Source organism: Leuciscus leuciscus, assembly GCF_965113295.1.
Source record: "Leuciscus leuciscus genome assembly, chromosome: 9".
Classification (NCBI taxonomy): domain Eukaryota; kingdom Metazoa; phylum Chordata; class Actinopteri; order Cypriniformes; family Leuciscidae; genus Leuciscus; species Leuciscus leuciscus.
Genome location: NC_138733.1, coordinates 31,921,625 through 31,941,198, shown reverse-complemented (window position 1 = coordinate 31,941,198; position 19,574 = coordinate 31,921,625). Strand labels below are relative to the sequence as shown.

General features: G+C 37.8%; 1 protein-coding gene and 1 long non-coding RNA gene across 3 annotated transcripts in view; one reads left to right on the top strand and one right to left on the bottom strand.

The window, feature by feature from the left end:
- The window catches only part of LOC309506943, an 87,554-nt gene extending 68,398 nt beyond the window's left edge, over window positions 1-19,156 (top strand). Inside the window, exon 3 of the long non-coding RNA XR_014208974.1 lies at window positions 18,950-19,156. This is a non-coding gene — a long non-coding RNA (uncharacterized lncRNA). The remainder of the gene's footprint in view (window positions 1-18,949) is intronic.
- The window catches only part of fat3a (FAT atypical cadherin 3a), a 160,980-nt gene that overhangs the window by 12,972 nt on the left and 128,434 nt on the right, over window positions 1-19,574 (bottom strand). For both annotated transcript variants that reach the window (XM_082180841.1, XM_082180842.1), the window contains exons 13-25: window positions 16,654-16,807; window positions 16,340-16,573; window positions 15,031-15,420; window positions 13,272-13,486; window positions 13,049-13,186; window positions 11,564-11,707; window positions 11,283-11,480; window positions 10,394-10,618; window positions 8,461-9,037; window positions 5,424-5,558; window positions 5,169-5,326; window positions 3,289-3,757; window positions 1,665-1,818 (exon numbers count right to left, since the gene is read on the bottom strand). In XM_082180841.1, coding sequence (XP_082036967.1) covers window positions 1,665-1,818; window positions 3,289-3,757; window positions 5,169-5,326; window positions 5,424-5,558; window positions 8,461-9,037; window positions 10,394-10,618; window positions 11,283-11,480; window positions 11,564-11,707; window positions 13,049-13,186; window positions 13,272-13,486; window positions 15,031-15,420; window positions 16,340-16,573; window positions 16,654-16,807 — 3,191 coding nt within the window. The remainder of the gene's footprint in view (window positions 1-1,664; window positions 1,819-3,288; window positions 3,758-5,168; window positions 5,327-5,423; window positions 5,559-8,460; window positions 9,038-10,393; window positions 10,619-11,282; window positions 11,481-11,563; window positions 11,708-13,048; window positions 13,187-13,271; window positions 13,487-15,030; window positions 15,421-16,339; window positions 16,574-16,653; window positions 16,808-19,574) is intronic.

The window sequence follows — 19,574 nt, the reverse complement described above, 5'->3', positions numbered from 1 at the left end:
ACTGCTGGTTAGGACAAAACAAGAAGTTTTTGAAGTTAAAAAAAAAACAATGTCCATTTTTGGGCGATAATCACCACGTTTCAAAGACTCATTAAAGACAATGTGAAATCAAATGTGACCTTATTTACTTTCTATAATAAATATGGCTAGGTCTTTTCATCACAAAGCAAGTTTTTCTGCATTATAGACAAGTTGATGCAATCAAGGCCACTCAGATGAGAAGACATGGCTACTATCTACTATACTATATATTTTATTAACAATATTACTATATATACTTAGCACTTGACTCGAGTAAAGACACACTGCATGTGCACGAAAGGCCGTGTTTAAAGTTCTCTTTGTATTGGCTGTTTGTATTGACATCAATTGTGCTAAACGAGCGAATAAAAGAGCCCGTGGTCTGTAATGAACCACATTAGCATAAGCCAAGAGAGACTGCAGCTGTATAATCTCCTCTGTGCAGAGAGAGGCATGAAATTATCTTTTAAAAAAGCCTAACGCTACTCAAACACCGATAGACTGATGCCACCATCTTGTGGCCACAGATTGCACAACAGCTCAACCTCGGTGAACAATTCAGAAACAGTGCTGAGCCTGTGCCAGTTTTTCACGGTGTGGTGCCAACAGAAACAGGCTTGTGTACGTGTTTTAGTAAGGAACAGATGCTGCTTATTAAATTCTGCTGGCAGCTTTTGACTTTGGGAAGTTTAAGTTCATCAATCTAAATCACTACGTTCGTCAGACGCAGTGTCATCGTTTACGAATCACACACAATATTTGGACAATACTTTTCTGAAATATATAAAACATTACACTAATACAATAATAATATTGATACGTTTAAATGTAAAAATAATATTTTAAAAGTTACATATTGTAAAATTATTAACATTATACATTTGAATATATATATATATATATATATATTCAAATGTATAATGTTAAACTTTTTACAATATGTAATGTACCTTAAATTATTCTATTATATAATATATATATATTCAAATTTATAATTTTAGAGTATGTAACAAATTTTTCTATTTACATTTACACTTACACTCAATACTATATATATATATATATATAGAGAGAGAGAGAGAGAGAGAGAGAGAGAGAGAGAATATAACTATCCATATTCTGCTAACAATTTAAAAACTCTATATTATTTATATTTAAAAATATAAACACACAAATATTTTATTTATATAAGTGTGTAAAAACAAATACAATGTGTGTAAATGATGAATAGAATAATTAGAATAATAGAATCATTAAATATAATAATATAATAACATATATTCTCCTAAAATTATGAACATTATATATATATATATATATATATATATATATATATACACTACAGACAGTATTAAAATACTACAATATATTTATATTTAAAATATTAATAAATACATTATATATATATATATGTGTGTGTGTGTGTGTGTAACTATCATTATTTTGCAAACAATGTTAAAATACTAAAATATATTATTTATATTTATAAATATTAATAGTTGCATTATATATAAATACATATTTATAAAACAAATTATAAGAAAAGTGTTTTTTTATGGTTTACTTTGGAATTCAATACATTCTACATTATATGAATAACTGAATAACTAAAAGGACATAGTTGAATATGTTGGTAAACTGACGTTACGCCGGTGTATCCTCTCTTGCAGCTGCAGATGAAGGCGTTTCCGATGGGTTTACACACACCTCCGTTCTGACATGGGTTTGGCATACACACGCTGATCTCTGTCTCACAGCGCCCTCCAGTGAACAGAGCACTGCAACTGCAGGAGTAACCTGAGAGAGACACACAAGACAGACTGTTTGTTCAGGAATCGCAAAACAATCGCACAGACACACGCCGGTGGGAAATCGCGTGGAAAATGTCAGTGAGTAAACAGTGCGCTAGGTTTTATCAGGTCTACCCACAAAAACAAACAAACAAACAGACACACGCACACGCGTCTGGCAGACACTCCTGCACAAACGACCTTTTCAGAGAGGATGTGTATGGCACAACACCGCAACTCCCACAACGCACTGCTCCATTCATCAGAGCCAGTGAACGAGTGAAAGAGAGAGAGATGACTACAGTCAGGAGGAAGAGATGAGAAGGGAAACAAGATGAGACAAGTTGAGAGAAGAAAAGAAAAGAGAAAAGGGATGAAAAGAGATGAGAAGAGACAAACATAGAAGAGATGAGACATAAGAGAAAATAATAGATGAGAAGTGGAGAAAAGTATTAGATAAGATGAAAAGAATAGATGAGATAGGAAAAGAAGAGATGAGATAAGAAGAGATGAACAGAAACTAAATGAGAAGAGATGAGAAGATGATAGAAAAGGTGAGACAAGAAGAAAACATGAGATGTGAGACATGAAGACGTTAAGATATAGAAGTGAAGAGATGAGAAGAGGAAAAATAGGAGAGGACAATATAAGAAGTAAAAATGTGAGAAGAGAAGAAAACAGAAGAGAAGAGATGACAAAATAAGGAAAAAGAAGGGAAGAGAAGAGGCTAGAAAGGACATGAAATTAGAAAAATGAGACTCGAGTACAATAAATCGATGAGAAGAGACAAAGAGAAGAGAGAAATGAGAGGAGACAAAGAGAGAAATATGAGAAGAGAAGAGACTAGACAAAAACAGGTGAGATGAGAAGAGACAGTACTATGTGAAAACAGAAGAGACAAGAAAAGAGGAGAGAGACGAGATGAGAGGAGATGAGAAGACAAGACAGGAGACGAGCCGAGACAAGACGAGACGAGAAGAGAAGAAACGAGACAAGAGGAGTAAAGACGAGATGAGTTGAGAGGAGCAGACAGGAGACGAGATGAGAGAGAAGAGAGGAGAAGTGAGGAGACGAGACAAGAGGAGTAAAGACGAGATGAGTTGAGAGGAGCAGACAGGAGACGAGATGAGAGAGAAGAGAGGAGAAGTGAGGAGACGAGACAAGAGGAGTAAAGACGAGATGAGTTGAGAGGAGCAGACAGGAGACGAGATGAGAGAGAAGAGAGGAGAAGTGAGGAGACGAGACGAAAGGAGACAAGGTTATAAGGGGAAAGACGAAAGGGAATAAAACAAGACTAGAAGAAATGCAAAGAGAAAAGACAAGGAGAGAACAGAAGATGAGGAGAGACGAGATTCACTAGAGAGCATGTGGAAAGCAGGAGCTGATTTAATCATCATAATTGGTCATTTGGTCTCCATCAGACTCAGTAGACGGAGGCTAAGCTGATTTGACTGACGCCAAAACTGAACACACACACCTCCAGACGGCAGGCTGATGCAGGTACCACCGTTGAGGCAGGGCTGGGCGGCACACGCGTCCGGATAGAGAACGCATCCCAACTTGAGATCCGTCAGTCCCACCACCTCCGCGTACGGGCTGCGTTTGTTCTGCAGCGGGAGTTCGTTATCGTTCAGAACCACGGAGTCAAGACAGCCCTGAAAGCCATTGGTGACCCGCGGTCCTTTCCTTTCCGTCAAGCTGCGGGCGTCCGGAGGCGACACCTGCGCTCCGAAATAAATGGACAAATCTGCTCCTAAAGGACGGTATTTGGCCGTGGCCAGCCGCCGCTCCACGTACATGTCGTCTAGCGAGAGGCTGCTGTAGTTTCCACGCAACTCCAGGACCACGTGATGCCAGTTCCCGTCGTTAACCGGTCGGCCGGAGATCCCGATGCTCCTGGGACTGTTGCTGCAATCCAACTGGAACCACAACTTTCCCTCTTCAATCTGTCAATCAAATGCAGATACAGTCAGTCAACTATTTGTTAAATGTGACGCAGTAAAATTTCATGTAAATAAAAACATGGTCTAAAAGGGTTGTCACTATTCTCTTAATGAGTAATGGGTGTGTTTTGGGCGTAACGTGCAGTAAACCAATCAGAGTCTCATCTCCCATTCCCATTGAAAACCAGTTGCGAATTTGCAAGCAGAAAAACTGAATGCTTCTCTAGTGAGGAAACGGATCTGATCGTGCGCGAGGTTAAAGCGCGCGAGTAGACCATCTACAGGACAAAGTGTACGCGTGAAAATGATAACTGCGTCGGGCTGAAACTTGCAAAACACACTTGCGTCGAGCCTGTCGCCGCATTGCGCCGGGTGTATGATAGGGCCCTTCAAGTTCATTTCTGTCAGGACCACTACCGTCAAATATGATTGACAGTTAGCATACAGTTAGGATTGGCGGTATGGTTCTGTTCTGGGCGAGAACTCCCTGTGCATCCATACAGCCTAGCATGGATAAGAGCAGGGAGAGCAGCAATAACCCCCCTTGGGGTAAACAGAACAGAACCAACATGAAAGTTTGCAAATATATTTAATTCAACATTTTAAAGTAAAACATAATTTGAGAATTTATTCTGATTCAAGGGGATTCAGAATGCCAAATCCTGACTGGGTGAGAGGAGGAGCTGGGGATGGAGGAGGGTAATTAGCTCCTGAGAAACGCGACAGCTGCTGATAATACTGAAGGAGCTTATATATGTATACGGTGATAGGCATCGTATTCCTATAGGTAGATGTGGATCAGCTGATGCGAGCTTGACTAACCTGACTTACCAGAACTAACGCTACGCTTGATAATTCAATCATTTAACACATTAGTATGTTCAAGGTTAATGATACTGATGTTTGTAAATGGTCACATGACATGTAGATAAACAAATAAATTGTCATCTTTTTAGTAAGCGTTTTATTTTGATTTTAAAATTACTGTCATTTTTCATTTTTACGATTCAATGAATTATGATTATTTCAATGCAGCTTTACAGTGATAAACAGGAAAATAACGATTCAACTATGCAAACAGAATTTAATTCTGCTGTAAAGCAGCTTTAAAAAGACGACAGCAATTGTTCAATCATTGTTCAGTTGAAATCAGTTGTTCATTCAGTTTGGTTCTATACACTATAACTGTGTAAAGTTAATCACTTATGGACTGAGTTCAATTTAGCTATAAAAGCACCCTCAAACTTTTGAACAGTAGTGTACATGCCTGTTAACCTCTCAAAATGGTCTTTTAGGGTTTCATAACTCTTTAACGTTAACCTGATTTCCCTGTTAAGCAGTAATTTGAACAAATTAAATGAATGATATGGGCATGCAAGCGTGTTTTATTGAGTTGTTAATGTGAGCGCGGTACCTTCAGCACGCTGCACGGATCTGCACGCGTGTACATGATGATTCCCTTGCTCTGCAGCGTTCTGATCCGGAGGGCTAACTTCATCTCTCCGCTTCTCTCGCCATCCGTCACTCTGTACTTGATATAACTGTTCCCAGAGAAGCTCAGAGAGGTGTGTCCTGAAGAACACACAGAGAGAAAAAGAAATATTTCCACAAGGTGACACATTATATATGACATGATCTAAAGAGGCTTCACATAGGGGTCAAAGGTTACCCGCACACTCTCCCAGTTTCCCCGGCGGACACTGGCACGCGTACGGCCCCCTGCTGCTGTCCGTTCCCACGCACTGCATGTCACCAGGACATCTCATATCCACACACACCTCCGACGCAGCAGAACAACTCCCGTCTGAGAGAAACAGAAGAAGAAATTACAATTGCAAAACAAGTAGTGGTGTACTGTTAGCCCGAATTATAAGAGATATGATTGACCACAAACATTTTTATTTTTTTTTAAAGAAGAAAAACAAGCTTAATTTAAATGGCCACAACTCTAAAAACATGTTTCTGTTCCTGCTGTTTTTGAGTGCAAGGACACTGTGGTCAAGAGTGTGTAAGTGTATGTGTAATAGTGTAATATGGAGTTTTCACACTGCGCTTCACCCTGGATTAATATCTTTTAAACAAGGGTTAAGAGCACTTTTAACCTTGTGTCAAAAGCAGGGTAGGTGATTTGGTCCAGAAATGTTTTTTTGTTATGCTGGTTGAAACTCTCTTCACATCCTGATATCAATCACTAAGTTAAATGTATGTATGTATATGTATATTCAATTCACGTTTATTTGTATAGCGCTTTTTTTTTTGAGTCCACATTACACAATTTAGAGTGTTAGAGGTAACTGTCCAAGTTAAGTGTTTCAGAAATGTACATATACAAATTCACAGTTAGCTAAAATGTATTAATTTAAACAATGCAATAATTATATATATTTAATTATCTATTATTATTATATATACATATACATAGGACCATAAAATGTTCTGTGAATCATTGCCATCAGTTGATAGGATGTCCTATCTGCCTGTCAACATATGTATTTCCATATCTCCATGCACCTGTTCGCACAGACATCACACCTCATCAGTGCATTTCATGCTATGAGTTAGACAGATGTCAGTCACTGAGCACCACAAAGGAAACAGCTACCACCTTTTACAGTTCCTCCTGAACCAAAACAATGAGTTTATGCTGCGTTCACGCCATAACTACTGTTATTTGGAAGAGATGGAAACCTGTGACATTATACTTGTATACATTAGTTTCAATGGCAACACTATCAACTCCGAAGTTTACCTGCAGCAGTCAGGTGGTACAAGTAGGAGCTCTTTAAGTTGTTTATGTTCATTATTATTGTAATGGTATGTGCTTAGAGACATGAGGTAGTTTAACAGTCGTCTCTCATGATGCTTTGCAGAATCTGCTGTGTGCGTTCATGTGTTTTGTAGGAGGTGTGGCTTAGGAGACCCTCTGAAGGAAGGGTGGGATCTTATGCTTTCAAAGCTAGCTCGCTATTGCTAGCCACTTGAAAATTGCCTAACCTACCTTTAAAGGGATAGTTCACTTTGAAATTAAATTTTGGTATGTTTTAGCTTACCTCAAGGGCATCCAAGATGTAGGTGTCTTTTTTTCCGCAGTAGTTTCAATTTTGATATTTTTAGGTCAAACCGTTCTTGTCTGTCAGTCATATAATGCAGGTCTGTGGTCACCACCTGAAAGAGCATGCACAGAGTCCAAATTAAAACAATTCCCCATCGTCCAAATTAAACAATTCCCCATCGTAAGTACACATTAATGGCCTAAGACACGAAACGAGCGGTTTGTGTGAGAAAACGAACAGTATTTATATCGTTTTTACCTCTTGAACTCAGCCACGTCCAGTGATCTGAGAGCGCGGGCGGGTATAGATATATACACTAGATGTTGCCTTGGCTACTGCAGTTTATTGGAAACCGTAGCCAAGGCGACATCTAGTGTATATATCTATACCCGCCCGCGCTCTCAGATCACTTGGACGTGGCTGTGTACAAGAGGTAAAAACGATATAAATACTGTTCGTTTTCTCACACAAACCGCTCGTTTCGTGTCTTAGGCCATTAATGTGTACTTACGATGGGGAATTGTTTAAATTGGACGACGGGGAATTGTTTTAATTTGGACTCTGTGCATGCTCTTTCAGGTGGTGACCACAGACCTGCATTATATGACTGACAGACAAGAACGGTTTGACCTAAAAATATCAAAATTGAAACTACTGCGGAAAAAAAGACACCTACATCTTGGATGCCCTTGAGGTAAGCTAAAACATACCAAAAATTAAATTTCAAAGTGAACTATCCCTTTAAGGAAAGTTTTACATGTGTATTATCGACATAGGTTAGCTAGCTCTGTTTTTATATAGAGTGTGAGGGTATGTTTACACAACAACGATGTACAAAAAATGTTTTTTTTTGTTGCATTTTTCGTGTACAGGCAACAACGTTGCAACGTCACACGGATTATAAATGATTAAAAAAACGCTATATTATTGATGCCAGGCCAGTAGTCGGCGATGTTACCTTGTAAAAAAACACTTTAGACTGAAGTAATATGGATATATATAACGTCACTGTTTTCACAAATTTGCATCTTTGTAATTTACACAGAGACGATGATGGTATTGTTTTCAAGAACTTGGACTTTGAAACTTTGTTGTTGTTTTTTGCCCCCAAAACAATGTTGTTGAGTAAATGAAACGCATAAAAAGTTTTTGTTTTTACTTGTGTGGAGTAAACTGCCCCTGAATCAATAAGGTGCTAGAATGTTATGGCGAGTTGCTTAGCAACAGACAATCAATTAGAAACTGCCTCACAATTCCCTCATTAAATATTCACTTTGACACAGTTTTCTAATATTCTGATGGAAATGGTTCAAAATGTCGAACAACAATGGTAAACGTGTGATTGATGAAGAGACGCTTTTTTGTAGTGTACTAGGGTGTAGTCAGTGTATACATGAATGTTTCGTTGCAGTATTTGTCCAACCGACAGGCATCAGTCAATATTTTTCACGCAGAAACTGTGTGTGTATATTTACATAAAGATTAATCAAGTTTGTATTAAAAATTATACTGTGTGAATAGTATCTAACTGGTAAATAGACGGTATGCCATTGCTTGTGTGAACAGCAAATTTGTGTATTTACCGGAAAAGTCGTTCATGTAATTTGACGGTAATTTAACCGGATTTCAGTGTGAAAGGGGCTGAACACTCACCGCTGCACACGCATCGTGTGTTCCTGTGAAACTTTGGTGACACAAAGCTGGTTTTGGTGGAGCTGTACGTGAGCAGACTGTGTGAGTCCAGCGTGATGGTTTGTTCACACTGGGCCTCCCTGCAGTCCAGACCCGAGCAGTTCTTATCCAGAACCGCAGACACCCTCAGGACCTGGTCCAGCTGGCGTCGGGCCGAGCTCAGCTTCTGCGTCACGAACGCCGCCTTGTAGAACCCGCCGCCGTCCGCCGTCTCCACCGCCACCAGCAGGTCCAGCTGCCCCGTGGACTCCACGGGCTGCACACTGAGCACATGCAGAGCGTCGGGGCGGGGCGTCGCCATGACACCGGACAGGACACGTTTGACCGAAGGGAGGTGACGGGACACGAAGTCGTGAGGGGAGACGCGGTCGAAACGGACCGTCACAGCGTCGTGGAGCATCTCGACCGAGGCCTGCTCCACGTGCACGCTCACGGGCACGCTCACAGTGAAGCGGCCGTCGGTTACAGTAGCATTGAGGGTGTAGCGGCCCGCGTCCAACCCGCTCAGAGCGATGATTCGACCATCTCGAGGGCTGACCTGGGAGAGAAAAACACAGATGCGTCAAAAAACACAAGGTTACACTTTATTTTACAGTGTCCTTGTTACAAGTGTACTAATAACTATAAATTATGCATAATTACATGCAACTAACCCCAAACCATACTAATCCTTTAGTAAGTACATGTAGTTAATTATTATTACTATGTATAATTACACTTTAACACAGACGCCTTAAAATAAAGTGTAACCACACATAACTATACAAGAAATTGATTCACAAATTACCCATTGAAATCAAAATTAGTTATGTTGTTTTTGACCATGTCTGACAGAATAAAATAAATGAAATACAATGAGTAAAATTACATTTTAGTATTCTTTTTCTCATGGGAAAATGGACCAAAAATATTGACAACTCAACTCAAAAAATAAAATAAAATAATAAAAAAATAAAATAAAATAAATACATTAAATGTAAAAAAATAAATATATATATATATAAAATACAAAAATTAAATGAAATGAAAATAAAATATAAATATAAAAATGAAAATAAACAAATATAAAAATAAAAAGATCAAGTCAAAAGTTTGTATGAATTAATGATTCTCATAATTATGAAAACATTTAATATATAAGTTTATACTTAAATGCTTGAAATGAGATATTATAAATATTTTACGAATACAGATCTCTTTACAAAACTAAAATATAAAACAGTTTAAGCATGAATCTTGAAAAAGCGAAGATAGTTTAAGATAATTGTAGTTTAAGAAATTTGTCTAGCATAATTTCCATTTTTCCACTGTTATTTTCATAGTTTCATGATGACTTTATTATCCTAAAAAGTAAAAAAATAAACTGTAAAAATGGTTTCACTTTATTTTGATGGTCCCTTTAACACATTCTGTTGGCTATAAGTAACGTTGCATCTTCATGTCAACTAACTCTCATTAGAGTGTTAGTAGAGTATTAGTAAACTGGTAGGGTTAGGGTAAGAATAAGTTTACATGTAGTTGCAAAGTTACTTATAGTCAGTAGAATGTCTTTTGGTGGACCATCACAATAAAGAGTTAGTAGATATTAAGCAGACAGTCTACTAATACTCTAATGACAGTTAGTTGACATGTACTTGCAAAGCTACTGATATTGAACAGAATGTTCAAAAGGGACCATCAAAATAAAGTTATTTGTTACCGTAAAAGTTTAATTAATTACATTTATTTGAATCTCAAAGTGTCTCAATGTAAACAATTTGAGTTGTAGGGGTTCAGCAGACTGAAAAGCTTGGGAACTCCTGCTCTAAAAGATGATAAACTGTCAAAATACAAATACGACATGGTGTGTGTAAAGAAAAGGCAAACCAAACCAATGGAACACACACTCAAATACCTTGAAAAGGCTGCTCTGCTGGTGTGTGTGTCCGTAGGTCAGTATATCAAATGCATCTTGGTCTGTCGCGTGTATCTGACCGATTACACCTCCTGGAAACTCGTCCTCCATGGTGACGATGTGCACGTGTAAAGGTGACGCCACTGGCTTGTGAACGCTCTCCTCTATCACACGCACCAACACGCTCGCCATCGACGACAGGGGCGGCCGACCCGAATCACTGGCCTAGAGTGTGAAACCGCAGACAGTGATTGGCTGAATCAAGTGGCAATCAAACCACAGAAGGATTATTTGAATTGAAACGTGTGTGTGATTTGATTAAAATGCAGCTTGTTTTAACTGTGTCATTTGCATAAATCATATAAGGATAAAAAGTAGTGACAGTAAGACATTTATAATGTGTGTGTTACAATGTTTTATAAAGATTTAGATAAAAAAAAAAATGCTGTTCATTTGAACTTGATAATAATAAGAAATGATTCTAGATCATCAAATCATCATATTATAATGATTTCTGAAGGATCATGTGACACTGAAGACTAGAATAATGATGCTGAAAATTCAGCTTTGATCACAGGAATAAATTAGATCTTAAAATATATTATTTAAATAGCAAATAGTTACCTTAAATTGTAATAATATTTCACAATATTACTGTATATTTGCTGTATTTTTTTTTAATCAAATGAGCACAAGAGACTTCCTTATAGGAATTCCTTAAGAAATAATATACATACATACATACATATATACATATATACACACACACACACACACACATATATATATATATATATATTTATAAAATATCTTACCAACCATAAACGTTTGAACAGTAGTGTATATTCAAGGTTTTCATAATAACATTATTTCCAGCATTTCTCATTACCTGCACGTGAATGATGTATTCTGTGCCCTCTGACCTACGAAACACCCGATTGGACGTCAACAGCCCCTCTCTATCCAGTTTAAACCACGCCCCCTCATTTCCTGTCAGGATATGGAAATGGAAAGGGGGGCCGTTGTGGCTGGCGTCCTTATCGACGACGGACAGCTGCAGGACACTCGTTCCCAAAGGCTTGTTCTCCTGTTGTTGAGTAAAAGCTCATGTTAAACTGATGAAATTACTCGGACGTGATTGGCTGATTTACCCGTCGCTCATTATCGTACCTGTATAACCGCGGTGTGATTGGCTGGGGTGAAGGTGGGCGGGTTGTCGTTGACGTCAGAGATGTCGATGTTGACCTGAACTGTTGAGGACATGGCTGGCGTCCCGCTGTCACGAGCTCTGATGGACAACGAGTAACTAGCCATCTACAGATACAGAGAGAGAGAGAGAGAGAGAGAGAAAACATACAGAATAAGAGATGAAAAGAGAATACAAAGTAAAGAGAGATGAATACACATTCATATATTCTCTTTCACGCTGACACTGCCTGTGTCATAAATAGTCCATGAGAAGCTGAGAGATCATCTGAAGCTCTATACATACAGACACACATACTCAGTTTGTAACTCTTTTTTTTAAACGTCCAAGACCTTAGAACTGCTCTCTTTATTGTTCTTCTTCTCCAAAATGAGGGCTTCCCATTTTTTTTAAGGTCCTAAACATGCTTGAAAACTCTCGAAACTTTGCATGTGTCAGAACTTGGGATAATTTACATCTGATGTGAGTTTCAGAATTAGGTGTGGCAAAATGGCTCAACAGCGCCACCTACAAAATTTCAACGAAGCTCTCCTCCTGCTACGTTTCTCATACCAATCCAAAAAAACGGCATATAAATGTAATGTCCCAATACCTACGAAAAAGATTCTTGGAGCGAAGCCCTAAACGCAGCAGGAAGTCAGCCATTTTGAATTTTCTTTTCCTAAAATGTTTTCCTCATTTGATTTTCCTCTCTGTTCATTGAAAGGGACTGAATTTTAGACATTTATGGGATTTTATTTTCTCCCAAAACTCCACTCATAATGTTAAACACTATTCAGAAGGGATTCTTTTCCTAAATGAATCATTATATTTTCTCTCTTTTTTTTTTTTTGCAGCTTAGTTACAATTAATGGACTTTGGAGAGGATTTACACAGAGAGTTAATAGAGTATGTCTACCCCATACATCAAAGTCGTATTTCAAAAGAGCCAGGAAATGATCCGACCCCCCTTTAACCGTCTATAATTGAACAGACTCGGTAAGCTGAAAACAACAATGACTTCATTAAGCTAATTGACATGAGAGTAAAAAAAGGAAACTTTGCATATCATCCAAAGAAGCTTTAGCTCCATCTAGTGGTCGCAGTGATATAGCATTACGTGCCACTTGAAAAAAAAACGTATGCAAATTTTCACTCATGTAAATACAAATGAAGTTTGAAACATAATGGGCCAAATTTATGTTACATGTGTAGCAGAATCTGTCTCAGTAACTCAATCAATGATAATCTCTCCCGCCTTTTTTTATCTGTTACGTAACGGTATTACAGGTGTAATACCATTATCTTAATCTCAGACACAAGGATAATCTTTTTTAATAATAAATTAATCCCTACAACCAAGTCTGTTATTAAAGGCTTTCATGTGTGGATGTCTGCCGTGAAATATTTAATTTCTTCTTGTTTTCGTCTGTTCCCTGATCTGTGGGATTTTGTCCCATGTTCCTCACCGTTTCTCGATCCAGCTGCTTATTGACTTTGATCTGGCCCGTGATTGGCTCGATGAAGAACTGGTTCTCTCGGTCGCCGCTGACGATGGAATACAGGATGTCGCCGTTCGCGTGACTGTCGATGTCTTCTGCGGTCACCTAGGCAACCGTGACAAAAGGCCGAATTATAAGGCGGATCTCAAAAGACAAAAATAAGACTGATGTGAATTTCATGACCTCTTACCTTGACCACAGTGTCTCCTATGTTAGCGTCCTCACTAATAGACACGCTGTAGGCGTCGCGGCTGAACATGGGGGCGTTGTCATTGACATCCGTCAGGTTGATGTTTACCATGGTTACAGCGCTGAGGGGTGGAGTTCCGCCATCCGTGGCCTCCACCGTCAGGAAATAATCCTTGCAGGACTCAAAGTCTAGCGGTCGAGATACCGAGATGGCACCTGCACACAGCACAGGGGTAAACATATAACTCAATACAGACTGAATATATCAGATAAATAAATATATATTTTTAGCATAACTATTATATAAATATATTATATCCCCAAAAATATATATATATTATATTGTAGCCAACTTTAAACATTCAATTTAATACATTTTGGACATCATATGCACATTTGAACATCTAATTTAAAGGTACACTATGTACCTTTTGGCCCTCTAGCGGTTAAAAAACAAAACATGTATTTTGCGGAAGAACATTGTTCTGGTTGTGCTTCGGCTCTGTGTGACTGTGTGGATGAATATGGTTCTTTCTCAAAACTGAAGAAAGAGAGAGATTATCCTAACTCTCATAAAACATTCACTATTAGGCTTAAGAGATATAACCAGTTTAGATGGAAAGGATCTCAGGCTGACTAGCTGAAGATGTTACTGTAGCTTTACTCATTAATAGTCACAGTACTTCCTTGAAAATAAATTCCAGCATAGCGCTACAACAACCATAACTAGATGAGTAAATTTTGTTGGGACAAACTTTGATGTTGGCTTGACAAAGCCGTATGAAAGTTTGAACGTTTTATAAGCTTTAAATTTTGTGAAGTGGAAAGAGAAAGAAAGCGAGAAAGAAATTGCAAGCAATAATTAACGTTTTAGCACATTGCTAGCATTAATCAACGTTTGAACATGTTGCTAGCATGAATTAGCATGTTTTGTAGCATGTTTTAACATGTTGCTAACATTGTGTTGCTAGCATGTTTTCACACATTATTAGCATGAAATAGCATGTTGCTAACATGAATTAGCTTGCTGCTAACATGTTTTGCCACACTGTTAGCATGACTTAATTTGTTAACGTTTTAACTCATTGCTAGCATGAATTGCTGAATTACATGAATCAACATGTTGCTAACATGTTTTAGTATATCACTAACATGATTTAACATGCTGTTAGCCTGAATTAGCATGTTTAAGCACATTGTTAATGTGAATTAACATATTGCTAACATTATTTGGGGGAAGTGAACCCGAGGTTACCCAGTGAGTCAGTCCTAGAGCTCCTCCTGTCCGATTTTAGGGAAAAATTGGGTCTACTGGAGACGTCCAATAGTTTTCTTAGGAGCGCCGAAAGAACACCACAGACACACCATGTTAGCATGAATTAGCATGTTGCTACGATTATTTAGTATAGTATGATTACCATGTTTTAGCATGCTGCTATCATGCCAGCAGACTCCTCTGTTTGGCGTTTATTTTAAACAAGTGATTTTCCGGGGGTTTGAGATTTATCTAGGCTACTCCATGTCAACCTTTCTCACTCATTGTGAAAACTAACCTCTGCCACTCACACACCAGACACATGTCAAAGTAGCCGGAGCAACTTTTCTCTATCGTATGTACGCAATTTCCTGTGAAAACTATCCCGACAGGTTTAAAATATAAACACTTATAATAGGCTTATCATAGACAATCAGGGTAAGACAAAGAAGGATTTTTGGAAGAAGGATTGATGAAGCATTGACTCTTATGTAATGCATCTCACCTGTATTGATGTTAATGGTGAAATGGCCCTGTTGGTTTCCAGACCTGATATTGTAGTAAATATCAGCATTGGTGCCAATATCTTTACTCGCTGCGTAAACTTGTACCACTTCCGTACCCACTGCGACATCTTCAGGAAGTGTTGCCAGATAGTCCCTCCTCTCAAACACGGGCGGGTTGTCATTAATATCCAGAACCGTGATAGTGATGTTCGCCAGAGAGGAAAGGTGAACAGGAACTCCTTGATCTGATGCACGGACCATTATATGGTACGAAGACTGAACCTCGCGGTCCAACAAACGCTCCAAAACCAAAATCCCGGATGATTTATCAATGGAGAAGAATCCATCAGCCGAGTCAACAAGGGAATAAACCACTTTACGATTAACACCTGCAAAATAAAACACATGCAGGATTAACATGCTGCTAGGATGATGAATGTGTTTGCTAGCATGACTTAGCAGGTTTTAACACATTGCTAACATGAATTAACATGCAATTTTTTTTTACAATGAATTAACATGTTGCTAGCATTATTTAACATGTTACTAAAATGTTTTAGCATGCTGTTAAAGCGTGCATGCTCGTTGTTAATATGAAATAACAGTTTGCTATCATGTTTAACACATTGCTAACATGAATTAGCATTTTGTTAGCATGTTTTAACATGTTAGCATTAATTAGCATATTGATAGCATGTTTTACCACACTTTTAACATGAATTAACATGTTGTTAACATCTTTTAACATGCTGCAAGCATGACATAGCATTTTGCTAGCATGTTTGAATATGTTGTTACCATTAATTAGCATGTTGCTAACATGATTTAACAAATTGATGGTATAAATTAACAGGTTTTAACAAATTGCTAACATGAATTTACATGTTTCTAACGTGTTTAAGTGCATTGCTAACATGATTTAACTCGTTTGCTAACGTTTATTAACATGTTTTAACATTGCTAATTTTAATTATGATTAATTAACATATTGCTAGCATGAGTTAACGTTGTTAACATAATTAGTATGTTGCTATCATGAATTAACACATTGTTAACATGCTTTAACACTTTGCTAGCTTGAATTAACGTTGTTAGCATTATGTAACACTTTGTTAACATGAATTAACATTTTGCTAGCATGTTTTACCACATTGATAGCATTTTCTTAAGTTAATTGCTAGGCTTTGCCAGTGATAGGTACATAGTGGATGAAGCTTAAATACTCTATTAGAGTTATTGTAAAAAAGATTTAACCCCCACAATGAAAGCATATGAGACTACAGGTGCAGAAGTGTGACATGCTCGTACCTAGATCAGGGTCTATGGCTTGTATCCGGGTCAGCAGAGCTTTAGTGGCGGTGTTCTCGTAGACGCTAGTGGTGTAATGGGGCATGCTAAACATCGGAGGACTGTCATTCACGTCCAAGAGAACCACCGTCACCTCAGCTTCACACCACAAACCGCCGCCATCCGTCGCACGGGCAACCAGAGAGTACCGAGCGACCTTTTCACGGTCCAGCGCCACGGCAGTCCTCAGCTCGCCTGCAGTGCGAGAAAGAGTCTTATAAGCGAACAGCAACGCCATAAACAGGACGTCTCTTTAAACCCGACCACTCTCAAACCTGTGCGTGGATGCATTATGAAGTCTTCAGCTCCAGAACCCAACAGAGAGAACTGGATCTGTGCGTTTGAGCCGGCGTCAGCGTCTGTGGCTTTGACCTGGAGGATTTGCTTATTCAGGGGGATGTCTTCAGACACGGACACCGAATACTCGGCCTACAGACACAAACACGCTCATTACAGGCGTAACGAAACGCTTCTGAACATGTCGGCACATTTGAACATCTAATTTCATCGTTTTTTGGACATCATGGGTGTATTCAAACATTTTTGGCCATGATAGGCATATTCAAATGCTCAATTCAATAATTTCTCATGATTGTACATGCTTGAATATCTGATTTGAACGTTTTTAAGAGCATTAAAAAGCCCTTACCTGTCAGGGATCATTGGTGATCCTGGATTATTTTAGTTCAAAATCTGTTTGAGCTTATATATCTCAATATTAATAACAGTCTGGTTAATTTTGAGTCTTGAACTATAAACTCTCAAGGGTTGGCTTTCTAAATGCATATGTGTTATGTTTCTATTCAGAATTACTTATGAGCAGTAACCTTTTTATTTTGGGCATTTCATGTATGCAGCACTTGCCAAAATTGGGGGTGATGAGGAAGGGGTTAAAGACACATTCAAATGTTCAATTCAATCATTTTGGCCATTGTAAGCACATACTGTAAAAAAACATGATTTAATTGTTTTAAGCAATCACAGGTGCATTTTCGGCCTTTCAATATGCTTTGTTTTGAATGTTTTCGACTCTTGTAGGCACATTTAAACACTTGCTTGGAACATTTTTGGCCATCGTAGGTACAATCAAACATTCATTTCAATACCATTATAGGTACAGAAACATCTGATTTGATTTGATTTGTTTCTTGCCCATTACAAGTGCATGCAAACGTTTTTGGCCTTCACAGCCACTTTCAAATGTTCAAAAGTCAATCATTTCTGGCCATCATATGTGCATGAAAATGTTTTTGGACAATTTGCAGGTACATTCAAATATTCAATTTGATCATTTTCGGCCATTATAAGTGCATGGAAACATGATTGGCCATCACAGACACATTCAATTGGATCATTTTTTGGCAAGTCTAGTCGTTTTATCGTATGATAGAGGCATTCAAATGTTTTTGGTCAGTAGGAAGATTCAAAAATTCAATTAGATAATTTCTAGCCAATTTGCAAATGATCATTTCAATTGTTTGAACATCTGCTTTGATAATTTTTGGCCATTATAGCAACATTCAAACGTTCAAATCAATCATTATTGCCCATTATAGACATGCATGAACATCTGATTTAATAGTTTTGGGCCATCATATGTGCATTCAAACATTTTTGGCTATTATTGGAAACATTCAAATGTTCAATTCAATCATTATTGGCCATTATAGGCACACATGAACACCTGATTTAATTTTTTTGGCCCATCGTGGACACATTTGAATATCTGATTTGAACATTTCTAAAATTTTACAGGCTTTTGGTCACTGTAGGCACATTCAAACTTTTAATATAATTTTTTATTTTTGCATCATTAGTATGTCTGAATATTTTATTTGTTTTGGCTATTTTAGGTACACTTATTGCATTGATTAGAATTTGTTGGGCAAGTAGGCACATTATAGCCTATATAGTTCGAATGCAACTATATTCAGTATCAAAAATGAATTCTTTCATGCATGAACATTTTATTATTGATTTGCTCCAAAATGATGCACCTATAATTCTAAAAAACGCTGCATACTGTATCTAGGCAGCTCGATAAGTTTTGAGACTTAACCTAAATGCCCTTGCTAAACCGACTGACCTCATTTTCTGCTTGACCTCATTTGAACAAGGTCATGTTTTATGCTCATAGATCATTTCTCCTAAACTTCTTGGCTGCTGTAAGTGGACTCACTGGTTCCAAAAATATTCCTGGCTTTGGCTTGTAATCATTCAGGTTTACCATGTAGATTTGAAACTGCCAAGCAAACATGCTCAAAAAATGCACTGGTTAGATTTTCAACAAACTAAAAAACAGCATTATATTATATTATATTATATTATATTATATTATATTATATTATATTATATTATATTATATTATATTATATTATATTAAATTATAAATAAGTGTAAGGCTACATCTACATTAATCTGGATACATTTAAAAACTGTATTTTGATTTCAAAATGCTTCAAAATGTTTTCCTAAAGTTTCTCATCCACACTGAAACATCTGAAAATGCTTAAAATCACCTTACTGCGCATGCGTAACATGTAATAAAAGTTCACATGATGATACCGAGAGAGCAAGTCAAGTCAAGTCATCTTCATTTATATAGCGCTTTTAACAACGTAGATTGTTTCAAAGCAGCTTCACAGAGATAAGCGTATAATTTAAGGTAACAGAGATTGTTTTGGCTTTATAGCAGAGTTAAGTTATTTTCCATCTAAAGTTAGTTTTGATTGATTTGCTTCCGTCGCAACGATCATTTGTTTTTAAATTAGGGGCCGCTAAGACGAGCAGACATAATAAAGTTCTCAAGCTATTCTTATGGCACGATCATTTTATTAGCAAAATATCCCACCACTCAGTGTTACACTCAAAATCGCACGGTCTAAAACGCAACTGCCCTCATGTCAATTCAACCTTCGCAGGGAGTTTGATTGACAGGCGATCTGACCAATCATAATCCGCCATCCGCCGAATCCGCCATTTTGTTCGACAAAGCAGTCAGGAGAGTTAGTAGATAAACGTTGGTGGATTTGAACTTGAAAAACGGTGTGTACTGACGTCTTTCCACAGTTGAAACAACATTCCTTCTGATGTTCATTCATGTTTATTTGATGCTATAAATGAACTAGAAGGAAGAGATGATCGGTTCACGAGCAGCTTTAACTGAGGCTTTACAGCGATCTGTCACGACACATTA